Here is a 26,439-nt window from a genome sequence, read left to right as displayed (position 1 = left end):
GGCAACGCTGACTTTATTCAAATCCTCTGTAATACGCAAAGAGGATGGCAATCCCTCCAACTCCTACTGGTTTTTTTATGATCCATTAAGCCAGGCAAGCTCAATCAAGCAAAGATTAAGTATTTTAATTGAATTTCAAATAAATCTGATCTAACAGCCAGAATGGTCTTCCTGCAATCTACAGTTGCATGCAGCTGACGAATTTGCAGTTTTTACAACCAATTTGCTGCAATTGCACATTTCAATGGCATGGAGCTAAGATATTCGATAACTGGTAGTCACTTGTCCTAACCAATAGCTGCTAAATTCATGTGTTTTGGCAAATTTTTTCCCACTTATCTTTGACATAACTTTAATTTGGTGATTGTTAGTTCTCAAAGAAGTTAATAATTATATAGTCTATTATCTTTTCTAAATCCTTTATCTATGGTTTTAGCCGTTTAAGTTTTACATTGAAAGTACCCCCCCCCCCCCCCCCAAAAAAAATACAATAATGAACAAGATGAATCATGACTTATAAAGTTACACCTGCTGCTTTATTTTGAATACTTTAACAAAATAAACTCCCCACAAACTGACAGACACACAAAGGAGAGAGACAATAGAGAGAGACAACAGAGAGAGACAACACAGAGAGAGACACACAGAGACACACAGAGAGAGACACAGAGAGAACAGCGAGAAGACACCCAGAGAGAGACACACCCGAGAGAGAACCACAGAGAGAGACACACGAGAGAGACACACCGAGAGAGACACGCCGAGAGACCCAGAGAGAAAGACACAGCAGGAGAGACACACAGAGAAGACACAGAGCCCACACAATCAGAGACACACCAGAGAGAGCACACACAAGAGACACACAGAGACACACCAAGAAGACACACCAGAGAGGAGACACAAGAGTAAGAGAAAGACATGAAGAATGACGACACACCAGTAGAACACCAGCATCATGAGAGGAGCACCACTCAATAGACAATCATTAGCACGACACATCAGAGCCCATATTTACATAGTATGCCATGCACATGATGACACACACCGCTGCAGAGCAACCCCTCACTGCACATTCACGAAAAACAAACCCAGCACCCCGGGAATCTGGTTGAATTAGAAGAAAAGAGAAATGGGGCAAGCAGCCCTGGAACATCGTGTAGAATACCCCAGGCCAGGCATCTCTCTTCTCATCCATGGCAAAGTCTCGTGTCATCTACACAGGATTATATGACACACCCAGCGACCCACCACCACAGCACACACTCAGGAGCAAGACACTAGCGACACGCGCAGCAGCCCAGGAACGCAGAGATCGCATATCATGGTCATATACAAGTGGAAGGTATTATCAACAACAGAGAGTCTGGGCCGCAAGTAGCCGCTGTAGCCTAACTCTTCCACGTGAGCGCCTCATTAGACCCCTTAGGTAACTCTTGGAGAAAACTCCTAGTTTAGTTCCGGTGGAGGGCCCTCCCCTTGGCTCTCCGGTGCTTGTCATGTCTCTCATAGGTGTTTATAGGGACCCTCCAAGTGAAGTCCCTACATCACTGAGGCTCCTCCGAGTAGCCCGGCGTTCCCACTAATGGTAACCCACCAGCCCAACCCTGCGTCCTCCCAGTGGGTACAGCAAGACCAGACGACACCAGAGCACCTTACAGTACCGGTCCTCCGAGAAACAAAAACAAGATACACCACAGTGTGTCATCCATCCTCTGGTCCCTCCACACCACGTCACCAAGGCTGTTGTTAAACTCCCAGAGCGAGTGATATTACTTTCCCAACCTCACCTGCAATTCCTACAAATCTGGGGGGGTGGGTCCGCGTGACCCCCCCAAATGACACGTGGGATTGTGCCATACAACAGACCATTAATTGTGCTTGTCCAAAAACACACCTGTGGTTCAATTGTCACAAATCATCAGCCCTCAGCACTGATTGGGGATCCCGAGTCACTGTAGAGGACCAGGGTAGGGGAACACTGTTCTCGAGAGAGGCACTAGCCGTATTCTACTTTAGGGGTATTGTGGCCGTAGGACCGTAGAACTAGTATCTCAGGTGAGAGGTCAAACTGAGTTGTCACCTAGAATACGATTAAAAGAACCAGGCACATCTGACCAGTATCCATCCTGGGGAGGAGCTGCCATTAAGTCAAGAATCAGTTGGCCCCATCCATGGCAGCTCAAAAGGTTGAAGAGTGACGTGAGCTTAGTTCAGCCACTGCAAACCATGGGAGCCCGGTGAGATCGTCTTTGTCCTAATGACATACCCATTCACCCTTTATACGGTGGGTGAGAATTTAAACACATTTGTCATTAATATCTACCCACCACGAATACCTTCTCCGGGCCCTTCATTGCTTAGGTCATCAATACCTCCCCAATCATGTTTCCTCTGCATACTTTCTGTCTTGTTTTTTGTTAATTTTAATTCCTCTTTTGCCACTTAATTGTCTCCAGACGGCCGTGCAACTATTAGGTTCAACGGAAACCATCTTATTTAAAATGACACTACACAACTCTACTCATACTAGGTCTATTATGGTTCATCGCTCAATTAACTAAAATAGATCTAATAACGGTATCTTCTCTTTAAAGTGGTTTTATGTTTGATCGATAAAACTCATGATATTTACCTTATTTTTGTGAAAGCACACATTTGACCTCGTCTCCACCAATTCTTACATTTATTCATCTACCTACCTCGCACACACAAAGTAGCCTCACGGGAAACAACACACATCGACGGAACGTAGTGGTTTAAAACTCTCCTATTAGCGCCTACCTTTAGAGTCCGTAACATCTGGAGGAACTACCTCAGATAAGGTCCTTCCTGAAGATCCTGTTGCACCTCGAATTAGCTCTTGAACGGCGAAACAGAAGTTGCCTCCTGGTTGGTCTGTTAATTTAAACCTAGGTAACAACAAAAGTTTCCTACTGGAAACTCCATCTCCCGTGGAATGGTGCTAGATCCTTTGCAAGCCCACCTCAGTCGTTCATTTAAATCTATATAAAAACCGGGTCACGTCTGGGCTTTTCCACTCATATACAGATCCCTCCAAATTGAATCTAGTATTATATAAGAAGCATATAAATAAGCACAAAGTTGATGTAGAGAACTCAGCATGACAAAGTTCTCTGGCCAACTGGTCTGAACCGGGTCCGCCAAACAAGTAGCGACTACTAGTCTCCGTCATCTAGGTGGTTGTTGGATGGTAAGTACGAACCCAGCGCAGATCCGCACATTGCCCATTCAGAATTGAAGATCCACCGTGGTGAAAACGACACTTCGCTGCGGCAGGTGGTGACATACTAGTAAACGCTGAATTGAGCTTCGTATTAAATAACTTATAACCCCATTAAAATGGACGTCAACTGTGAAGACAAAAATTGTTCCTAAGAATATCTGGTACTTCAATCGTAGTCCCATGATAAATAGTCAATATTGTACGTTGTTGATGTAGGCAAGTTATGCGTTCCCTCATTCATCTGTCACATTTCCAACCAACCAGTCCAGCAATAAGAAATATTGTCTGGAAGTAGGAGGTTGGGGAAAAACTTGTGAACTTTTTTGAATGTCCTCGTCTCGTCTCCAGCCTCACGCGGAGGTGTTATGAGCGCGGCGACAGTTCGTTCTCCGGAGCATCATATGCTTAGTCTCCCATTCCCATAGCCTACGCCTCATTCCTGACATCACATTTATTTAGACCAGTCCTATTATGCAACAGGCACTCCTACTATCAGAACTGGAATATATTATTGGGCACTCGCTGAAAATCACATATCATTATAGGAAATACAAATCTAATACAGAACTGAATCTATTACAGAACTAGAATCTATTATAGAACTGATTCTATTATAGAAACAGAATGTAGTTCTATTTTATTGTTCTCCATGCTGTAAACAGGCCTGGCTAGGCAACACAGTCAAAGCAATGGTCACCTCTCAATCCCTGCTTGAAATAAACCAAACCGCCGGATCGGATAATACAGGCTTTAACGATACGGAAGCTTATCTAATGGATTAGAACTGAATTATTATCATCCAGACCTGGCTTAACACCTATTATTGAGAAATACTTCCCAATACTGTAGACTCCTGTGGCTTGGTTATGAAATTTCCAGGGCCTGCCCTTAAATGATCCCAGATAGCATAGTTTCCAATGGCAAAACGACTGTCATTTTTCTGAACCCACCTCAGCGAGCTGAGGGAGCACAACGTATTTGAAATATTTAAAAAATAGTGATTGTTGGAAACATCAAGGTCTGATATCACTAAACAGGAAGCAGGGACTAATTACTTGGTTTCCTGCTCCCAGCTACCTGTACTATCTGTTTTAGCCTCAGAATTGTCAGAACATTCAGGTAGGGCGTACACTAAGCTTCGCAGTACATATATAAACCAGCTAATCAAACCGAATCATTTTCAAACTAAAACGTGTATCGTTCCTGTTACAGAGCCCATGTATATCTATACCACGCGAGGAGCTATCGAATTCAGCTTTGAAGGTGGAAATGCTCATCTCCTACTATTAAGCAATCCAGGTGGTCGCTCTTGTTTTCTGATAACAACGATGCAGACAACTCTCACGACGCACTGTGACATGAGATATGGCAGTGTGAGAAACACCTTTCCCTCTTCAAATTGTGTAGGTTTTGTTTTTTTTTTTCGTCGTGAAAGATTTCTCCGCTGATAAAATGAAAAAGGTGCAGTGTGGCCTTATGTTCCAACTGAGCGCGTTGTGGGCATCTCTCCCCCACGCCGTTCCACAGTGGGACGTCCCCCATAGCAGTAGTTGACCCTCGTATGAAATGGGGGTCGCCCTTGGAGATCAGACTTCCCAGTTCATTATGTCACATATAAAAGAGTCTTGGACGAAGGCCGTTCTTCAGTGCGAGGATTTTGTTAAGAGCCACACAGGTACAGTTTTGTAAGCAAAGGACCGTATCTTTCATATCAGCCGAGAAATCATTTAAAAAAAAAAAAAAAAAAAAAAAACAACAACAAAAAAAGGTCACATCATTGAACCAAAACAGGACGCCTTTATAGGGTTAAATGTACCCACAACTAACTTCTGTCGTGCGTGTGAAGCTAACGAGCCCATATCTCCCATGTCACAGGACACAGACGTGTTTACAGGAACAGACAGACCGACCCAGAGAGACCACCATTTACAATATTAGGCTATCTAGCATGCTTTCTGAACACCTGTCTGTAACGGAGAAGGCTCACAGATAAAAACGTGTTGTCACTTGTTAAAAACCATAAAAACTACCTGTCGGCTGAAACTCGCGATAAAGCCCTAGGTTGAAAAAAAAAAACAAATCTACGTGTAAAAGCAGGTGGAGGGCTGGTGGAGGACTAATAGGAAGGAGACGATTGGCTGGGCTCATTTTACAATGGCTGTGAGGGAACGTGGAATATGGCACAAGAACATAGGTTCGATGAAACCGTGGGTTTCCATCAGTCTGTATAACGTGGTTCCACAAATCATTTTAAAAAACCGTCATCTGACCTATGGAGGGCCAACATTTGCACTGAGTTCGCCTCACTCACGATCCCCCGCACATCAGCCCTTTCCCTCGACCCCTAGGTGTACACGGCCCATTCGGGACTCATAACCGCCCACCCTGGCCAGGCCACTGGGTTGTGTATGTCTTAGCACATCGTATTTTTTCATAATGACATTAACGAACGGGGTGGTTTTCATGTATCAGAATTGGGGTATCGTTATTCGAATCACTCAGAGATTTCACGGTTCAGGTATTGAGGGCTACTCACTTAATCACTGCCAGGGTTGCTACTTCCGGCGGCAGTCGCTAAACCTCCGAAGATAGTTCAAAAATAAATAATGCTAGGACCCTTAGGAGTAGAGGTAAGGTCTTCCTTAAGAGAGTGCACTCTCAGGCATACATAGGTATACTATGTGATCTGAAAACAACATCATTCAATGCGTTGTGAAATCACTTTCCTTTGAGCACATTTAAGTCCGCACTCTATGGAGGGATTTTCTCTACAAACTGCTGCCAGAGAGAATGGGATGGGGATGCTACGTGGCTGGTGGTGGTGAACTAGAAACGACAATCTCATTGAAAAGGCCGAGCTATACGTGGAGGATTGCCTTCTGTGAGCCATTTTCTTGATTGTTAGACTCGGTTGTCCAATAAAACCACGGAGAAGAATGTTGGAGAAAACTTCCACATGTGGGTCTGGGAGACGTAGGCCTACCTTCCGTGTGCATGGAAGTCTARATGGAGAAACTTGTCTTGGTGGTGGAGGGCCCTCTTGGCTCTCAGGTGCTTGTCATGTATCTCATAGGTGTTATAGGAGAGACCCTCATAGTGATGCACATACTTGTTCAGGGGGTTCCCATAATGGTAACCTGTGAAGATGACAAGACAGGAACTTAAGGCCACGAGAACAAAAAAATCACACTGCACTCCTCTTCAAACCACAGGCTGTGTAAACTGAATATTACCTACAATTAGAAACTGGGTGGTTCGAGCCCTGAATGCTGATTGGCTAACAGCCATGGTATATCAAACCATTTATTTGAACTGCTCTAATTACATTGGTAACCAGTTTATAATAGCATTAAGACACCTCGGGGGTTTGTGCTATATGGCCAATATGCCACGGCTAAGGGCTGGGTCCAGGCACTCCGCGTTGCGTCTTGCATAAGAACAACCCTTAGCCGTGGTATATTGTCCATATACCACACCTCCTCGGGCCTTATTGCTTAATTATATCACATGTTTAATCTTCTTCCTCTTCTAGGCCTAACTATATCAACGAACCATATATAAAAGATAGTAGCCTATAACGATACCATGAGAGCACCATCATAACATTCATGATCCCCACATTATTCTACCCAGGCCTGGAAACACATTACTCTAGCCTACTTAGTCCGTACATGGGAACATTCTGTGTGTAATTACATAGGAGTCCTGACTTGTGGAGGCCACCGTAACGTCTGGATTTTCCCCCCTCAAAATGACTAAAACGAACAAAATAAGTGATAGTCCTACAAAGGAGTGGTAGTTCACTGAGCATATAGCCTAGTCTACATCCATAGAAATACAATCTATTAAAGAAATACAATCTATTATAGAAATACAATCTATTATAGAACCAGAGTCTATTATAGAAACAGAATCTAATATAGAAATAGAATATATTATTGAAACAGAATATATTATAGAAGCAGAATATATTATAGAAATACAATCTATTACAGAACTAGAATCTATTATAGAACTAGAATCTATTATAGAAACAGAATGTAGGTCTATTTATATATCTCCATCTGTAAAAGGCCTGGCTAGGCAAAACAGTCACAGCAATCTCACTCTCAACCCTAGAAATAAAACCACCCGGATCGCATAATAAGGCTTTAACATAAGGCCTAATGGATTAGAACTGAATTAGTATCTCTCAGACCTGGCTTCAAACACTATTTGAAATAATTCCAAAATACTGTATCTGTGCTTGGTTGAGATTGCCTGCCTTAATGGACCAATAGAATAGTTCCAAAATGGCAAACAATGTCCATCTACCACCTCAGGCGAGCTAGAGGACACAAAGTATTTGAAATATTTAAAAAATAGTATTTGAACTCAAGTCTGATATCACTAACAGGAGCAGGTACTAAATACTGTTCCTGCTCCCAGCTACTGTACTATCTGTTTCAGCTCACGATTTCATTCGGGTAGGTAGGCTAAATACTATACAGCTAATCAAACCGAATCATTTCAAACTAAAACGTATCGTTCCTGTATCRGAGCCCATGTATATCTATACACGTATCGAATCAKCTTGAAAGGGAAAGATGCACATCCCTACTAGTTAGCACAGGTGGTCGCCTCTTGTTTTCTGTAAACACGCACTGTGACATGGAGATATGGCAGTGTGAGAACACCTTCCCTCTAAAATTGTGTAGGTTTTGTTTTTTTCGTGTGAAAATGATTTCTCGCTGATATGAAAGGCATGTGCCTTATGTTTCCAACTGAGCGTTGGGGATCTCCCCCCCCCCCGCTAAAAGGTAGTTGACCTCTATGAAATGGGGGTCGCCCTTGAGATCAGGACTCCCAGTTCCATTACGTCACATAAAAGAGTCTTTGGACGAAGGCGTCTTCAGTGCGAGGAGTTTTGTTAAGAGCCACACGGTACAGTTTTGTAAGCATAAGGACCGTAGTCTTTCATATCAGCGGAAATCATTTCAAAAAAAACAACAACAACAAAAAGGTCACATTGAATACACACCTTTATAGGGTTAATGTTCCCACATGGCCATATCTCCATGTCACAGACGTGTTTACAGGAACAGACAGACGGACCACAGAGAGACCACCTTTACTAATTAGCTATCTAGCATGCTCTGAACACCTGTCTGTAACGGAAGAAGGCTCACAGAAAAACGTGTTGTCACTGTTAAAAAAATAAAAATACTGTCGGCTGAACTGCGATAAAGCCTGTTAAAAAAAAAGTGTAAAGCAGTGGAGGCTGGTGGGAGGAGCTATAGGAGGACGGGCTCATTGAAAATGGCTGGAGTGGAATTAAAGAAATAAGTCGAACGTGGTTTCCATATGTCTGATACTGTGTTCCATTTAAACCGTCACTATGAGCCCATCTTCCTATAGCTCATCCCACCTGCCGCCACTGGTGTACAGTACATTTTGCATTATATGAAATTAAAAAGGGTTTCATGTATCCAGAATTGTATCGTTATTTAGAATCAATTCACGTTTAGATTGAGTACTACTCACTGGCGCTACTGGCGCCAGTCTTACCTCCGAAGATATCAAATAAAAATGCTAGGACCTTTAAGGAGTAGAGGTAAGGCTCCTTAAGAATGCATCTCAGGCTATACATTAGGTAGTACTATGTGAACCATGAAACACAACATTCAATCAAWGCTGTTAAATCACTTCTTTGAGCAATTAGTCCCCATGGAGGGRATTTCTAACTGATGCAAGGATGATGCAGTGGGTGGTGTGAACAAGAACGACATCTCATTGAAAACATACAGTGAGTTGCCTCTGTAGATTTCTTGATCAGAACTTGTCAATGAAAATCAGGAAATTGTTGGATTCACATGAATACTATTGTATCTTTCTACTGTGTCCATCGAATAGTTACAACATATATTGTTAGCTAACGTTACATTGTTACTTTAGTCTGCAGAATTTTCTTTTTTTTTACTATTTTGAATTAAACTTTTATTTAACTAGGCAAGTCACTTAAAGAACAAATTCTTATTTACAATGACGGCCTAGGAACAGTGGGTTAACTGGCTTGTTCAGGTGCAGAACGACAGATTTTTACCTTGTCAACTCGGGGATTCTATCCATCAACCTTTCAGTTACTGGCCCAACGCTCTAACCACTAGGCTACCTGATACCCTAGGATCCCCCTAGGATCCCCCTAGGATGCTAGCTAGTAAGTAAGTTAACATAGATCGAATATGTTCTCTTTCGAGATCCATTGACTTTGGGCCAAAAAAAGGCAAAAATGAGAAGATGTCAAAAGGCATAGCTATCTAGCTGCTATCTAGCAATACTGCTATCTAGCAATATGGCTAGCTAATTGTTGCTGTTAAACTGATGCTAAATTAGCGGGCTAACTGGCTAATGTTGACAGAAAGTGGGACAGCCCATAATTGCACATTTTTAGTATTGACGTGGTGCATAAACAATATTGACCGAAAACACTCCATAATATTGCAAGAAAAATCAGATGGCCCAAATCCCGTTGGTCGTTCGTGCCAAATGACAACAGAATCCTTCTTCATATTCTCATAACAATGGYACCTCGGCGAGCTAGCTAGCGTTAGCCTTCACATAACCATCATGRTAAATCATCGTTTTAAAAGAAAACTAGCCTTTGCCAAGCTTAAAATAAAATATATTTCGACAACTATATAGCTTGGTGGTTTGTCAAAAGGACAAGCGATATCTTCACAACGACCAGGCCTTGGTCCGTTATGTTAGTTTTCTTAGCTAGYCTAGCCTGCTAGCCATTCGCTCGAATGCTGTCTTGGATACTCTCCCCTTCTTGGATGGAGCCCGTTATTCCTTCGCTCTACAGAATACATACAAATGCTCCCACTCACCTTGGGTGTAATTTATTAAGTAGATGAAACAGAGGAATTTGACGAGAATCATATCTGCTAAGTCCATTGTTCGAGCATTGATACCGTGATCCCTTTATTGTCCTACTTTAGACTGACTCTGTGACAATGTTTATCGCAGCTTCCTCTCTCTCTCCTCTTCCTCGCCTCCCGCCTCTCTCTCTCTCTCTCTCTCTCTCTCTCTCTCTCTGTTTCACGCCCTGACGTCAGACGCAGACCTAGGGATGAGGAGTCTCTCTTCCCCATCAATCATGGAGTGATACATTGTAGCAGATAGTGTATTAGGTAAGGTTTCAAAAAGTATGATGTAAGTACATAATGCGATGTTCAGAGCATTATTCTACTCATTGCTGACTAAATAGGTCAAAACACCTTTTTTCCCCCGGGATCATCAGACACTTAACAAAGTTAAAATACCTTTCACATTCAACCAGAGTTAGAATAGTTTTTATTTTATTTACATATTGGACGCAGTTATAATATAAAATCCAGTCATTAAAGCTCATCGGGGGGCTGTACTTCCAGGATTACAAGCTAGTTAGCTAGTTACCTTCGTGGATTCTCTGGCGATCTGATGTTGTAACTTGTCACTCTCAGCTTAAAAGACCGTGTCTGCAGAATAAAAATAAGTACAAATATATACAATGAGTAAACAAAACATTAGGAGCCTCAATTCGGTGCGCCGCTGCTAAATTAATATAGGGGAAACACTGAGTTCATCATGTCTTTTTTTTCTTCTTCTCTCCCTGTCTGTCCTACAACAAACTCTAAAGTGCTAACTGTTTAAAGTCAGTTTCATTAAATTGTGGCCCTGAGTGTGTACTTCAGTGAGCCGGTAAAAGGTCAAGGCAGGTGTTTGCCAAGCTCATCAGTCCTATTCAAGCCTCGATGGCAGTGATGTGACACACCTCTATGTCAGCTCCCAGTCTCTGCAGCTCGTCTGGCCACCAGGCTAGTCTAGTAAAGCTCAGCTCAGTAGTGTAAATGGTACAAATGGATGCATGATCACACAGTACAGCTCAGCGCAGCTCAGTTCAGTAGTGTTAAAAGTGTCTTCTTATTCCAGCCGAGCCCCTCTGGCCCCGGTCACTGCCATGTGACACACCTTTACACCGACCCCCAGTTTATCCCACCAGATCGCTAGGGCCCTTCACCTCTACCAGCTGAAATAATAGAATAGAATAGTAGATCTGCTGCTTCTGAGACAGCCTGTCGCTGAGTTTTGTTAGACTTCAGAGCGGCTTTTGACATAATCGATCATAGCCTGCTGCTGGAAAACTTATGTGTTATGGCTTTACACCCCCTGCTATATTGTGGATAATGAGTTACCTGTCTAATAGAACCCAGAGGGTGTTTTTTAATGGAAGCCTTTCCAACATAATTCAGTAGAATCAGGAATTCCCCAGGGCAGCTGTCTAGGCCCCTTACTTTTCTCAATCTTTGCTAATGACATGYYACTGGCTTTGAGGAAAGGATKACTCAACACTATACACGTCAGCTACTACAGTGACTGAAATGACTGCAACACTTAATAAAGAGCTGCAGTTAGTTTCAGAGTGGGTGGGTGGCAATTAATAAGTTAGTCCTAAATATTTCTAAAACTATTTGGGACAGATCATTCACTAAACCCTAAACCTCAACTAAATCTTGTAATAAATAATGTGGAAATTGAGCAAGTTGAGAAGACTAAACTACTTGGAGTAGCACTAGATTGTAAACTGTCATGGTCAAAAKATATTGATACAACAGCAGCTAAAATAGGGAGAAGTCTGTCCATAATAAAGTGCTACTCTACTTTCTTAACAGCACTATCAACAAGGCAGGTCCTACAGGCCCTAGTTTTGTCTCACCTGGACTAATGTTCAGTCGTGTGGTCAGGTGCCACAAAAAGGGACTCAGGAAAATTGCAATTGGCTCAGAACAGGGCAKYATGGCTGGCCCTTGGATGTACACMGAGAGCTAATTTTAATAATATGCATGTCAATCTCTCCTGGCTCAAAGTGGAGGAGAGATTGACTTCATCACTAATTKTATTTATGAGAGGTATTGACATGTTGAATGCACCGAGCTGTCTGTTTGAACTACTRGCACACAGATCAGACACCCATGCATACCCCACAAGACATGCCACAAGAGGTCTCTTCACAGTCCCCAAGTCCAGAACAGACTATGGGAGGCGCACAGTACTACATAGAGCCATGACTACATGGAACTCTATTCCACATCAAGTAACTGAAGCAAGCAGTAAAATTTGATTTTAAAAACKGATTAAAAAAACACCTTATGGAACAGCGGGGACTGTGAAGMAACACAAACATAGGCACAGACACATGCATACATAAACACGATAACATACGCACTACACACACACGTACACATGGAGTTTGTACTGTAGATATGTGGTAGTGGTGGAGTAGGGGCCTGAGGGCAAACAGTGTGTTGTGAAATCTGTGAATGTATTGTAATGTTTTTAAAATGGTATAAACTGCCTTAATTTTGCTAGAGTAGCTGCTGCCAATGGGGATCCATAATAAATACAAATACGCAGTGTTCCATTGGAAATGAATGTGCTTCTGGTGTACCAAAACGCAATAACACTGTCGGTGTGATCGAGGCTGAATACACTRAAGCGTGGAAATTAATTTGCATCCCTGCCTAAGAAAGTTGTGTCAGGGTCTAACAATGTTGCTGAGAAAAAATGAGATAAGTGATGCTTTAATTTTTTTATTTTATTATCTCTGTGGGCCTTTTATTTGAAATAAATGGTGGTTTAATTGACCCTGGTAAAAATCAATCGACTGCTCTTCCCTCTACCAAGTCAAATCAAATTGTATTGGTCACATACACATATTTAGCAGATGTTGCGGGTGTAGCGAAATGCTTGTGTTCCTTGCTCCGACAGTGCAGTAATATCTAATAGYGCAGTAGTATTCTCTGCCATGGTGTTTCAACTGTTGTGCTGTTGTTGGTGTTGTTTTCACGTTTTGTCTTAGAAAAACAGGTGCTGATACTCCATTCTGCCGCTCTCTAGACAGTAACTGGCTAAAATGTATGTCCACCACCAATATGTAACGTGAGAGAGAGAATCAAAAGTCACAGTTCCCACCTCCTACTCAGACATATTTCTGTACTGTGTGACAGTGAGAGAAACATACTTGATGAACATTRTCATGRATACATTAGTACCAGATATTCTTTRGAACAATGTCACAGTGACGTCATAATGGYATAAGTCATTTAATAGTATAGCTCATCCACTTACTAGTGTCACCAGTGTCGTTCACCACGGATCTTTCATTCKGAATGGGCAATGTGCGACTGCGCTGGTTAACCTCCAACAACCTGAGATGACTAGCTAGTTCTMTTTTGCAGGCGTCAGACAGTGGCAGAGAAACTGTCATGCTGGTTCTACATTGTGCTATAGTTAATAACATTATTATGAGGTTTTAGATTAAATGAAGCTAGTTGAGTAGCCAGGGGTTTTGTTGTTACAAGAACAGCCTGTTTCGCGTTCAAGAGCAATCGAGCAAAGGATTTCAGGAGCTTATCTGAAGTAGGCTAATAGATTACACATCCGTCGATTGTGGTGGATTTTCATAGATTGTTGAAAATGGAGGTCAATGTGTGCTTTCACAAAATAATAACTCAACATAAAACACTTTAAAAAAGAATCATTGYTATTAATTGACATAAATAATAGACCTATGAGGTGTAGCCTACCGCTTCTGTAGAAATGCAAATTAAAATACAAAAACAAGACAGAATGCATGGGCTAATTGAGTATCTGGATATTAAATGTGTTTAATCCCTAGAAAAAAATCAACGTAATGTTTGCTATAGKACTCTCACTTTGACTCTGCCACTGATTCTGTTCAGTCTCATGGATACTTCAGATGGCCCTGACCAGTGTTTCCCAATTCTGGTCCTCCAGTACCCCCAACCCTGGTCCTCCAGTGCCCCCAACAGTGTTCCCCTACCCTGGTCCTCCAGTATCCCCAACAGTGCTGAGGGCTTGATGATTTGTTGACAAGTTGAACCAGGTGTGTTTTGGACAAGCACAATTATTGTGCACTGTTGGGGTACTGGAGGACAGGGTTGGGAAACACTGTTGGGGGTACTGGAGGACCAGGGATGGGAAACACTGTTGGGGATACTGGAGGACCAGGGTTGGGCTGTTGGGGACACTGGAGGACCAGGGTAGAGGGCGCATGTTAGGGGGGGTACTGGGGGAGGACCCGGGTAGCGTGGGTTACTTGGAGGCTACCAGGGGTTTGGGGGTACTGGAGGACCAGGGTTGGGAAACACTGGACCAGATCATTTCCTGGGTGCTGCGCGCACGTACTGAGGTAAACAGAGGCTGAGGAGAGAATAGAGATGCCTGCCTGGGGTATTCCTTACACATGTTCCAGGGCTGCTTGCCCCTTTCTCTTTTCTTCTAAATTCACCAGATTCCCGGGGTTTTTTTCTAAGGCAAATCTCTGATCGGGACACAGGCAATAATTTAAAAGGAGCGAAGATCCTAACATCAGTCAATGCTGGTAAGTCGGATATCAGCTTATATTATTTTGATTAGGAAACTTTAATAGAAACAGATCAGCTTCCAACTCGCTATCTCAGGTTTCTATCATAAAGATGTGGTTCTATGGCACAGAGAATCATGGCACACACACACACACACACACACCACCCTGATTAGCTTATAACACACCACCAGCCGGATTAGCTTATAACACACCACCAGCGTGGTGCAGTCTCAATGAGAAAGCAATCAAATCAAGGTCGTTGCTAATTATGCCTATAAGAAGTAAACGGTTTGGTTTTGTCGCCTATAGATTTTCAACGCTTTGGTTGAATGTGACGATTAGCGGTTTTCGGAGAATGGATGAGAAAAAACATATCTGTGTTTTATGGGAGACAGACAAAAGATGCTGAGTGCGTGAAAACCCGGATCCGATTTAAGAAATAGGTTGAGATAGAACGAATGCGTGCGTTTTCCTGTCCTGTGATCAAAAGAACAGCTTTCTAACGCTACCCCTGCAGTTGCGGCAAAAGTTTGGCGTAATCGTTTATCATTTTGATTATCTGCAATGTTCAATGGAAGAATCTCACACGAGATCTTATACGATCCGCACTAGCAACAGCATTTGCAACGTCATAATGATCAACAAAAAGGCCGACTACAAATAGCGTCATTCATCCGTTGTACGGTTCAGCACCAYGGACAGGGACAGTTCCCATTTAGCTGTGTGTGTTTTTGGCGGGTATTATTGAACGCAGATGTGTAGTGACGCAGTTTTAGAATAATAAACCTTTTGATTTCGCTCACTTGAGGATTTGCATGCGTTTCCGTACACCCTTATTTGGTCTAGCTATGTAAATAGAACCAGTAAACTATCCTAGGCATAGATTTAGCTTGTAAACCCGATATGCAATTCCGATAATAATTTGGCCATGGGTTCATTGCGGTCTTATTCTAGGACTGAGGATAGTGTGGTGGGGGATTTGATGGGCCAGCCTGAGCCATGGCTCATGGGAAGAAGCCAGAGAAGATCACCAGAATCCTGGGGCCCAGCACTCCGTCCTGCCCTGGCCATGCTGGATTCATAGAGAAGAAGCCAGGGACTATTAGGAKAATATTGGCCACCAGTCCTCCACCYTGCCCTGGTCCCACAGGATCCACAGAAGAGTCTAATGAAGGACCTCATAATGAAGGACCTCAGAAAGAAAGACCACAGAGTTTGAGGAGTAAGGGCCCTCCGCTCTGCCCTGGCCCCTTATCCACAGGGGAGCCTACTGATGAAGGACCCCAGAGTCTGAGCAGCAAAGGCCCAACTGAAGGACCTCATAATGGGCCTCGGAGTCTGAAGAGTGAGGACCCTCCTCAGCACTCTCAGAGCACCAGCATTGAGGAGCTGGACAATAACAATGACGAGAGGACCCCTGGGCCTGCAGCACCTGCCCCTGACCCTGCTAGTGCAACACAGGCCCATCCAAACCAAGCCTACAGCCACCTGACTCAGGCCCRGAACTACCCTCGGCARCCAGATRCCCAGGCCCAGGCCCAGGCCCAGSCCCGACAGCCMCAGCAGCATTGCAGAGAGAGTCCAACCAGCCCCAGCACCAGGCCCACCTCTGACTCCCCATCCAGTCAGGAGAGACATCCCAGGGCTGTTAAACCACCACCTGTCCTTACCAGTGCCTGTCCTAACCAGCCGTGTCTGATTAGTCCCTCCAGTTCACCTCTTCCTGTCCCTGCTACAGCTAGTGTCTCCTCTGAGCTCTCGCTGAACCAGCCCGGTGACACCACCCTCCCTGACAGCACGGATGAGGMGGAGGAAGAGGARGAGGAGGACAGCTGCTCAGAGTATGACAACGTGGGTTCGGACGTGGAGGGTGTGGAGCAAGACATTGATCAGGTACTACAGGTGGAAGACCAGGGTATGAAGGTGCGGTACTACAAACACTATCCTGAGCCTCAGGATGGAAGTTATCTGGAGAGTGAGGATGGAACCGAGGTGGAACACCAAGACAGAACCGACGTGGAACACCAAGACAGAACCTACGTGGAACACCAAGACAGAACCTACGTTGGAATGTGAAGGGACAGAAATCTACATTTAGAACACGAAGACGGAACCAATACGTCGAACGCTGAGGATGGTACCTATTGCCCCAAGGATGACACCTATGTAGAAGGTCAGGATGGTACCTATTGTGGAGAGGTAGTGTGGGAGGGATGGGAGCAGCCACTGGACCAATGCAAAACACCACCAGCGTCACTTGTACGGACCTAGTCGAGGAAATGGTTATGTTATAATGAAAGACTAGAGAACATATACAAATCCCTGTAGCCTCTTCTTTGAGCAATTCAATTCAGTGACACCATGTCCAATGCCTCCAAGGCTGGAGACAAGGGGGAGAAAGGGAAGGTGGAGGTGCAGCGAGAAGGAGGTGGAGGGGCAGGAGGAAAGGGAGGGCAGAAGGGGAGGAGAGATGGAGGGGCCAGGGCAGGAGGAAGTGGAGGACAGAAGGGGCAGGGAGGATGGTGGCGGTAGGCAGAAGGGGGAGGAGGAGTGGAGGGGCAGAAGGGAATGATGAGGTCGAGGGCAGAAAAGAAGAAATTTCCCAGATGAGATGCGGGGAAAACAGAGGAAGAGCGAGATGCTTGACCACATTACACATAGGAGGATTCTGAAGAGACAGAGGACCAGAGAGCAGGAGAAAACACCAGCAGCCACCAGGGAGAAATATTGGGGAGAGGATGAGAGAGTGAGGAGAGAGGCAGGGGGACAATGAGAGAGAGGAGGGGAGAGAGATGCGAGAAGGGTGAGAGAGGAGGGGAGAGTCTGAGGACGGAGGAGAGGGAGGAGAGAGGTGAGAGAGGGAGAAGAAATGAGAGGGGGAAAGAGGGCGTGACGAGACAGGGAGGACGGTGAGGTCTACAGAGTGCAGGAGCAAACCTCCAACGCAGTGGAAGGGGTGAGGGATGAGAAATGGAGACGGGAGGGAAGTGGCCGCAAGGAGAGGAGGTTGAAGGAGAGGGAAGAGAGAGGGAGGAGGGAGGGGAGAGAGGAGATAGAGGAGGAGGAGGAGAGATTGAGAAAGCGAAGAGAGGGAGGGTGGAAGAGGATGAGAGAGGGAGGAGAGGGAGGGTGAGAGGAATGAGAGGAGGGAGAAAGGAGGGAGCGGGGAGGGGATGGAGAAAGGAGAGAGAGGGAGGTGGGAGAGGATGAGAAGAGGGAGAGAGGGAGGGGGAGAGGATGAGAAAGGGAGAGAGGGAGGGGGAGAGGATGAGAGAGGGAGATAGAAAAGACAATGATAGAGCGGAAGTTGAGGTCTTCTCTATAGGGAACTGTAACACCCCTGAGGACAGTAAGATCTCAGTGTGTGTCTCAGARTCCMCACAAAGGGCCCCCTATAGGGGAAGTGGAGGGGGAAGGGATTGGACTTGTGAGGCCCCTCAAAGGGCCCATAAKGAGGTGAAGAGGCAGGGGAAGGGAGGAGGACGGGGAGGAAGGAGTGAGCGGGGAGGTGTAAGGAGTGGGAGGGRAGGAGGAAGKGTCGTGAGGGAGACTGACAGAGAGGAATACACTGGTCAGATAGTGTCTGAGATGAAGGTATACATGAGTAGCAGCAGCAGCTCAGAGACACAGGACTGCAGAGAGGCTGCCATCAGGCCCAGACCACCAAGGCCTAGGCCCAGGCCTAGATCYGGGCCCAGCACCAGCACCCCACACCCTCACCAGACACAATCCCACACTCAGCAGGCCAAGGCCCGCCCGAAACAAGCCTACCAGACCCACACCTACCTGACAGAGGTCCATACCCTCCCAAAACAGGCCYACCAGACCCACACCTACCTGACAGAGGTCGATCCCCTCCCGAAACAGGTCCAGAACCATCAGCTACAGGCCCAGAGCGACGTCCGACAGAACCAGCAGACAAAGACACAGAACTGCAGAGAAGGTGCTATCAGGCCTAGACCCAGATCTAGCCTCAACACACCACACCCTCAACCCCCCCAGACCCCGGCCCAAATGCAGCACATCCAGGCCCACCAAATCCAGGCCCAGTATCGACAGGCCCCGCCGACACAGGCCCAGATGCATAACAGACAAGCACTCACCCACCAGACACAGGCCCAGACGCACAAGAGACAAGCACCCACCCACCCGACACAGGCCCAGACGCACAAGAGACAAGCACCCACCCACCCGACACAGGCCCAGACCCAAGCAGCACCACAGAGAGATTCCCGTCAGCCCCAGCCACAGCCCAGGCCCACCCTCTGACAGCCCTAGGCCCACCTCTGACAGCCCTAGGCCCACCTCTGACAGGCCACTAGGCCCACTCTGACAGCCCATAGGCCCATCTCTGACAGCCCTAGGCCCCATCTCTGACAGCCCCTAGGCCCACCTCTGACAGCCGTAGGCCCACCTCTGACAGCCCTAGGCATACCTCTTGACAGCCCTAGGCCCATCTCTGACAGCCCTAGAGCCCATCTCTGCAGCCCTAGGCCCATCTCTGACAGCCCTAGGCCCCGTCTCTGACAGCCCTAGCCACCTCTTGACAGCGCTGGCCCGGTCTCTGACACCCTAGCCCATCTCTGACCAGGCCCATACGGTCCACCCTCTGGACAGCCCAATAGGGCCCATCTCTGACAGCCCAGCCCACCTACTGATAAGCCCTAGGCCCACCTCGACAGGCCCTAGGCCCACTCTCTACATCTAGGCCCACTCTGACAAGCCCTAGGCACACCTCTGACAGTCCCTAGGCACTCTGACAGCCTAGGCCCCACCTTCTTGACAGCCCTAGGCCCATCTCTGACAGTCCTAGGCCCACCCTCTGACAGCCCTAGGCCATCTCTGACAGCCTCGTAGGCAACCCTCTCTGACAGACCTGTCGACACTTATCCCTAGGCCCTCTGACAGCCCTAGTGCACACTCTGACAGCCCTAGGCCCATCATCCTCGTGACACGCCGCTAGGGCCATCTTGACGGAGTCCTAGGCCCGATTCTCTGGACAGTCCTAGGCCCACCTCTGACAGGCCCTTGAGCCCATCTCCTGACAGCCCTCAGGCCCATCTCTGACAGCCGCTGGCCTGCCTCACCTCCCCATCCACAATGGGCCCAGACACAGGACCACACCCCCACACCCAACAGACCGAGCAACATTGGAGGAGAGACCAACCACCAGTTGGAGGCCGCCAGCCTCACCTCTCCTCTCCTTCCAGGAGAGCCACCATTCCACCAGACCCAGACCCAGAACCATCAGCCTCGCAGAGATTAGCGACCACCAGGCCCCAGCCCAAGGGCCCCACTTCTGACTCTCATCCAGTTACTGAACCAAACATCCCAGAGGCTGTAAAAAACGATTTCAACTCCACAACAGCCTTCACACCACAACCACAGACCACAGAGGGAAGTCCCCAGAGGGAGAAGACAAGACTATGGACCAAGAGACACACAAACAGGTAACTAACTGTCCTGATTAGCTGCCAACTCCACAGAGGGTTTGTTTGTGTTATTAGTTTACTTGACAGGGGACCACGATACAAACAAACATTGCACCAGATTTTGACCTACATAGCTAAGTCTCAATCAGCATCGGTCGTGTTCCTGTCTGATGTTAGTAAGATCCTCCCCCTCTGTCCACGGTCCAGATGTGGTTTGTAAGATCTCCCCTCTGTCCGGTCCAGATGCCCCCACGACGTCTTCAGAGCAGCAGGCCTGACAGGCCCCACTGTCCAGAGCCCCAGGCCCTACAGGAGGACAGCAAACAGGCACACCTCAGCCTGAACCAACACAGAACAACGCCCTCGTTCCCCAGACTTCGTGATGGGGTAAATATTCTTTCTCGTTTAGATTAATTGATTCCTACCTGGATGTAAAAACAATGGACTTTGATTAATGATATAACCATTTAATGGCTACTTTTGTCTTCTGGTGTGTGCATATCTTGATGTTTTTATTAGTGCTGCAACCAAATTGCTCAAAGGCAATGGGACAATAAAATGGTTCCTAAATGTGAATGGTGCATCTGAATGTTGAAATCTGAATCTGTCTGGATCTAATGTGAAAATGTGAATTGAATGTGAAATCTGAATGTGAATCTGAATACTGAAATGTTGAATTCTGAATGTGAAGCTGAATGCTGAAATGTGAATCCTTTGAATTTGAATGTATCTGAATGTGAATCTGAATGTGAATTCTGAAATGTGAATCTGGGAATGGAATACTGAATCTGAAGTGAATGTGAAATTCTGAATTTGAATAATAGTGAATGTGAATGTGAATCTGAATTGTGAAATGTGAATTGAATCTGAATGTGATTTGAATTGTGTGTGAAGTGAAATCTGTCTGGGATTTCGTGGTCACGGTTCTTGTCTCTAAATAAATCAACATTTCCCAGTCCAGGTCCGTGTGAGCCCGAGGAACCTGATCGATTGGCAATCATCTTTTGCTTGCTAACTACCTGGGTTCCACCCAGCTGCCTGTCTGACAAGAACCCGACCTAAAAGGAACACGGCATGGCCAGGCGCCCCAGGACAGGAGCCTGTCCAGGGGCCAGGTTCAGGTATGGTGGTTTGTGGTGTGGTGGGGGTGTGTGTTATGTTGTGTGGTGTGGTTGTGGTGTTGGTGGTGTGGGTGGAATGTGGTGTGGTGGGTAGGGTCGGTGTGTTGTTGGTGTGTGTGTGTGTTGTGGGTGGGTGTGTAGTGTGGGTGTGTAGTGGGGTGTGTGTGTGGTGGTGTGTGGTGTGTGGTGTTGTGGGCTTGGTGTGTGTTGTGTGTGTGGTGTGGTGTGGTGTGTGGTGGTGGGTGTGGGGTGTGTGTGGTGTGTTGGTGTGTGTGTTGTGTGTGTGTGTGTGTGGTGTGCTGGTGTGTGTGTGTGGTGGTGTGGTGTGGTGTTGGGTGGGTGGTGTTGTGTGTGGGTGTGTGTGTGTGTGGGTGTGTGTGGTGGTGTGGGTGTGGTGTGATGGTGTGTGCTGGGTGTGTGTGTTGTGGCTGTGGTGTGTTGGTGTGTGGGTGTGGGTGTGTGGTGTGTGGGTGTGGTTGTGTGGAATGTGGATTGTGGGTTGTGGGTGGGTGGTGTGTGTGTCGGGTGTGGGTTGTGTGGTGTGTGTGTGTGCGTGTGGTGTGTTGGTCGTGTGTGGTGTGTGTGTGGTGGTGGGGGTGTGTGTGCGTGTGTGTTGTGGTGTGGTGGTGTGTGGTGTGTGTGGTGTGGTGTGTGTGTGGTTAATGTCTTCTACATTTTCTTTATGGGGTGGTGTCCTGTTTTATTTCGTAGGGTGTGCTATGATGTGTCGGTCGTTGTGTGTTGTGGAGTCGCTTTGTGTTTGCTGTGTGTGTGTTGGTGTGGGTTTGTGTCGCCAAGGCCTGTGTGTGTGTGTGTGCGTGTGTGGCGTGTGCGTGTGTGCTGCAGTGTGTGTGTGGTGTGTGTTGGTGTGTGGGGTTCCGATGGTGTGACTGGTCTCGGTGGGTGGTGTGGTTGGGGTAGCGTTGTGGCCGGGTTCAGCTGCTGGACGCAACGCTGAATATTGTCGGCGTTGTGTGTGGTGTGTGTGTGTTCACACCCATAGTGGTGTGGAATTGTGTCTTGCACTTTGTGTAAAGGTATATAGGTGCGTATGCCACCTGGGGGACTGGAATTCACGGTGCTGATGGTGATGAGTGCTAGACAAACTGTACTTTGATGGAAGATCAAGGAGAGTTTTTGCGTGTGAGGTGATCGGTGGGATGTGGATGTGGTTGGTGTGGAATTGGGACTGTTGGCCTCTCCTAAAATACGGGTTGCTCACAAATTTTTTTTTGGTATCCTTGTGTGGGTGCTGCTCAGCCACAACTTTACCCTGCTTGTGTATGTGTTCGTTAGGGGTCGTTAGGTGTGTATTTAACTACTGTGGTGTCGTGTCGTGCATAACTGTCCGGCTTGATATCGTTGATGTGTGGATGGTGAGTTTGGCTTCTTCTTAGTCCTTGTTCGGCATAACCCTAAATTCCCCCAATGATTTTCCCCACATAAAGGACTAAATAAAACTCAAGCACCAAATTTCTCCCCCTCAACCGGGACCAATTTCACACGTCCCCAAGAGGACCAAAGGGCTATTTTTAAGCTTAGGGTTTAATAGGTTAGTTTATGTGTTTAGATTCCGTTGATATGGTAGGATTTGGGTATATTCGTGGCGACAGCTAGGTCTTACGGCGATTTTAAGGTTAGGGTTGAGATGGGTTAGGGTTTATCTAGGGCTACATATTTAGGCGTGATTGGGCGTATATCAAATTAGAGGATTATGGAACCGTTAGATGGTTAAGGTTTATGAGGGTCTAGGGTAAGGAATTTGAGGTTAGAATTAGGTGCATAGGGGAAGGGGTTAGTGCGTTAGGTTTAGGGTTTAGGGAAAATAAAAGATTTTGAATTGGAAAATTAATTTCAGCTCCCCCACCGAGGACCATGAATAAACATAATGGTGTGTGTGTGTGTGTGTTGTTGTGTGTGTGTGTGTGTGTGGTGTGTACCTATTTGTTGGTTGTATGTTGTACCATCTGTAAAGATGTGTGTGTTGGGTGTCGTCGTCGTGTGTGAGTGTCCCACTTAGCTGTGTGTGTGAGATTGTGTGTTGTGCGTGCATTGTGGGCCAGTATGTGTCAAGTACTTTAAGTAAATGAATTGATGACGGTGTTTTACTACTGGTGAGCTTTCATTAATGTACACTCCCTAGATCTTTATATAAACATTTGGCTGTCTACTTAATTGATCAGGCGTAGATGTTGTATATATTGAGGTATGTGTTGAACTTGCGTCTGCTTGACTAATTGATCAGGCCTAATGTTTGTATATTAGGCATTTTGTACCTTGTTTCTAGACTAATATGCACCCATATGGGTCTAATGAGTTATAATTTGGCTACTTATTTATTAGCATTGTTGCTGTTGAGAACCTTAATCTTGAGACTCACATGTTCCGACTAATAAGTTAATAATATTAGCATTGTAGCAAAATGCTGAACTAATTGACCTCATACAGGCTAAATGTTGTTATTGCCATCCTCATTTGTTCATAGATTAATCATCCATGTTAATTTAATAATTTCTTTTATTACGCATTTTCTTCGAATGTCCTCTTGAGTTACACTGCGGCAGATCAATGGTCATGAAGCTTTCAATCAATGTTACTCATTCAATAAGGAAATGGTACCTCTGGGGATATGCTCACATTTTCTAACCACTACGGGATGTGCGGATCTCTTCAATTGCTTTTTGATTCCTCGACTAGTGGAGTTTGACCCACCAGAGCCCAAGAATGGAGAGACATCTCAGACGGTGTGACAGAAGTGGACCTCTTCATTCTCCCACCAAGGCAGTTCCAAAGTGGTAAAACGGACCCGACTCACGGTGTGTTGACTGTTGAGCTTCCTGAGTTAATATAAACACTGCCGATTTCTTCTCTAGTAACACCAAGTCCGGCCGGGGTACTAATCCCAATTTCCACACTTTTGTAGACAGTCGCATCTTTAAAAAAGCAATATTCACACGTCGGGCGAAAAATCACATACACAGTAAAATTCGTAAAATGTTGGACATCAATCGAGAAAAATTAACTAATAAAGATGTCAAGCACGCAGGGGGTTCCTTTTTTTTTGGTATAATGCGGGATTCCTCTCAACTGCCGAGATTCGGGGATTTGAAATTCACCCGTCTTGGATCCTATTTAATCCCATACGAATCGTGGGAGAATCACACTGCACCAACCAAAGCTTCATTTGATTTCTGTTTCATAAAATTCATTTCTGACGCGCTGCCTGATATTCTTTAGGGGGCATGTTTGTTGAGGACCGTCCACCTCCACACAGCAGTTAATTACCACAGCAGCTATATGTCTGTTGAGGGACCGTCCACTCCACACAGACGTTACCACAGCAGCGAGATATTGATAGTTGCTTGAGTCACCGCTCCCACTCCACACAGCAGTTATTACCACCAGCTCAGGCGGTCTATATTGTTGCTTGAGGCACCGTCCACCTCCATACACAAACGTTATTACCACGCAGCAGGCATTCTTTAGTGTAGTTTGAGGGACCTGTCCACTCCACAGAGTTACTGCAGTAAATCCCTCTGTGCGTTTTATCGCGGGCTAGAGTTAACGTTCCAGAAAACTGGACCCACGAATAACGTGAATCCAGCGATAAGTCAGAAAAACATTTTTTTTTTTACAATTTAGCAACTATTACATGTATTACAAAAATTTACCAGGGTTTTGGACTTCCAAGCCGTGTAGCGAGCCGGTTTTCGTTCCGACATTTAGAAGATTGTTTTAGGAGGCTATGTTCGAAGAGTAGTTACCCAAGATAATTTGGCCAAATGGATTAATGTAAATTTTGTAAGGCTGTTTTTATGTCGTACTAGAGCACACTCAACTGCACCTCGAGACGACAAAATGATAGCAGCAATTGCCGTTAGCATAGTTTTGATTACAAGAAGCCGTGGGCAGTTAGAAGTTTTTTAAAAAGCGTAAAATCAGTAATGGCTCAGAAAGCACAACTGCACCAAAAATTATAAATAAAAAGCACAAAAGTGCATATTATGATAATATCGCCGCATAGATTATGTGCGAATCCGCGATAAGCTTGTAACCAAGTCGAAGTTAAGGATAGTTTGGAAAGTGGCGAGGGATTCACTGTATTACCACAGCAGCTATATGTTGTTGAGGACTTGTCCTACTCCCACACAGAGAGTTTTATTACCACTAAGCAGCTATTATGTACTGTTTTAGGTCAACGTCCAACTTTCCACATACAGTAGTTATTACCCACCAGCCAGTTCATCATCATTATTATTACATTTTATTATACTCACCCTCCCCCTAGTTGACGATGGATCACGACAGTATTACCACTAGCAGTCTATTACCATGATATTATTTACTTCCCTCCTAGGAGACGCTGCACTTTATGGACAGTGCTGCCGTGCAGTCATATATCCTACATCGCAGATCTATACGGGAGCATCGTGGTTCTGATGGTCTCGCTATCTTCGTATGGTCTTAGGAACATCTTGCTAGGACTATTGTAGTTGAAGCTGACCTCTCACTCCTCCGCAGGAGAATCACAACTTGAGACCTTGGTACAGAATGATCTGTGCTATGTTACTTGAGTCCATCAAGAGGACGTGGATGTAAGCTATTCTTTAATTCTGTTTGTTTTGTTTCTATTTTATTTTGTATTCTGATCTGTTCTGTTTTCTCGTTCTCTAATGTTTTCCCCCCAACGCTCTCCCTTTTGATACTGCTGTAGATATGTGATCTTAATTTTTATATGGGGATTTTGTTTGTTTCTACCTGTTACATTATTTGAATTATGTGTCATTACAGTCCTTTAGTGTTCTCGGCTAATAACAAGTATTGGATCTATAATTTGGCTGAAAATTTTTAAAACAGATACCTTACATTTTTTTGGCACTATCCACAAGCCATAAGATTTGTCCCTAGCTACTACTATCTACAGATAGCGACAATATAATACTTAAGCAATTTCTTCACTGACCAGATCAATAGACAACTGAACCATATTTTAAAGCTTTGAAAATGAATTGCTTCTACAGAGCCAGTGTGTCGATGGCCTACTTTATTAATCTCTAATTTATATGGGCGGGCGTTTACTCCCATAAACACCATACTACCAATAATTATTTTATACTACAATGTATAACCCCCTAAAAAGTTTTTTTATCTTTCTGAAACACTTTCGTTACGTGTGGGAATATTACACCTCCCTTAATGTAGGCTCTGGCTACTTTTTACAGATCTTTACTA

At 45.4% G+C, this 26,439-nt stretch overlaps 1 protein-coding gene and 1 pseudogene across 1 annotated transcript; one reads left to right on the top strand and one right to left on the bottom strand.

Moving 5' to 3' along the window:
• Positions 1-10,284, bottom strand: part of LOC112076718 (disintegrin and metalloproteinase domain-containing protein 10-like) — a 30,839-nt pseudogene extending 20,555 nt beyond the window's left edge.
• Positions 10,285-14,591: 4,307 nt separating this feature from the next.
• LOC112076721 (uncharacterized) lies at positions 14,592-16,730 on the top strand. Its single transcript, XM_024143412.1, has 2 exons — positions 14,592-14,669; positions 15,609-16,730. Exon 2 carries the CDS (start codon positions 15,654-15,656, stop codon positions 16,728-16,730), a length of 1,077 nt encoding a protein of 358 aa, XP_023999180.1. The 5' UTR covers positions 14,592-14,669; positions 15,609-15,653.
• Positions 16,731-26,439: the final 9,709 nt, after the last annotated feature.

Source organism: Salvelinus sp. IW2-2015, unplaced genomic scaffold, assembly GCF_002910315.2.
Source record: "Salvelinus sp. IW2-2015 unplaced genomic scaffold, ASM291031v2 Un_scaffold3956, whole genome shotgun sequence".
Classification (NCBI taxonomy): domain Eukaryota; kingdom Metazoa; phylum Chordata; class Actinopteri; order Salmoniformes; family Salmonidae; genus Salvelinus; species Salvelinus sp. IW2-2015.
The sequence above is the reverse complement of the archived record's forward strand: the minus strand, read 5'-3'. Positions and strand labels throughout refer to the sequence as shown.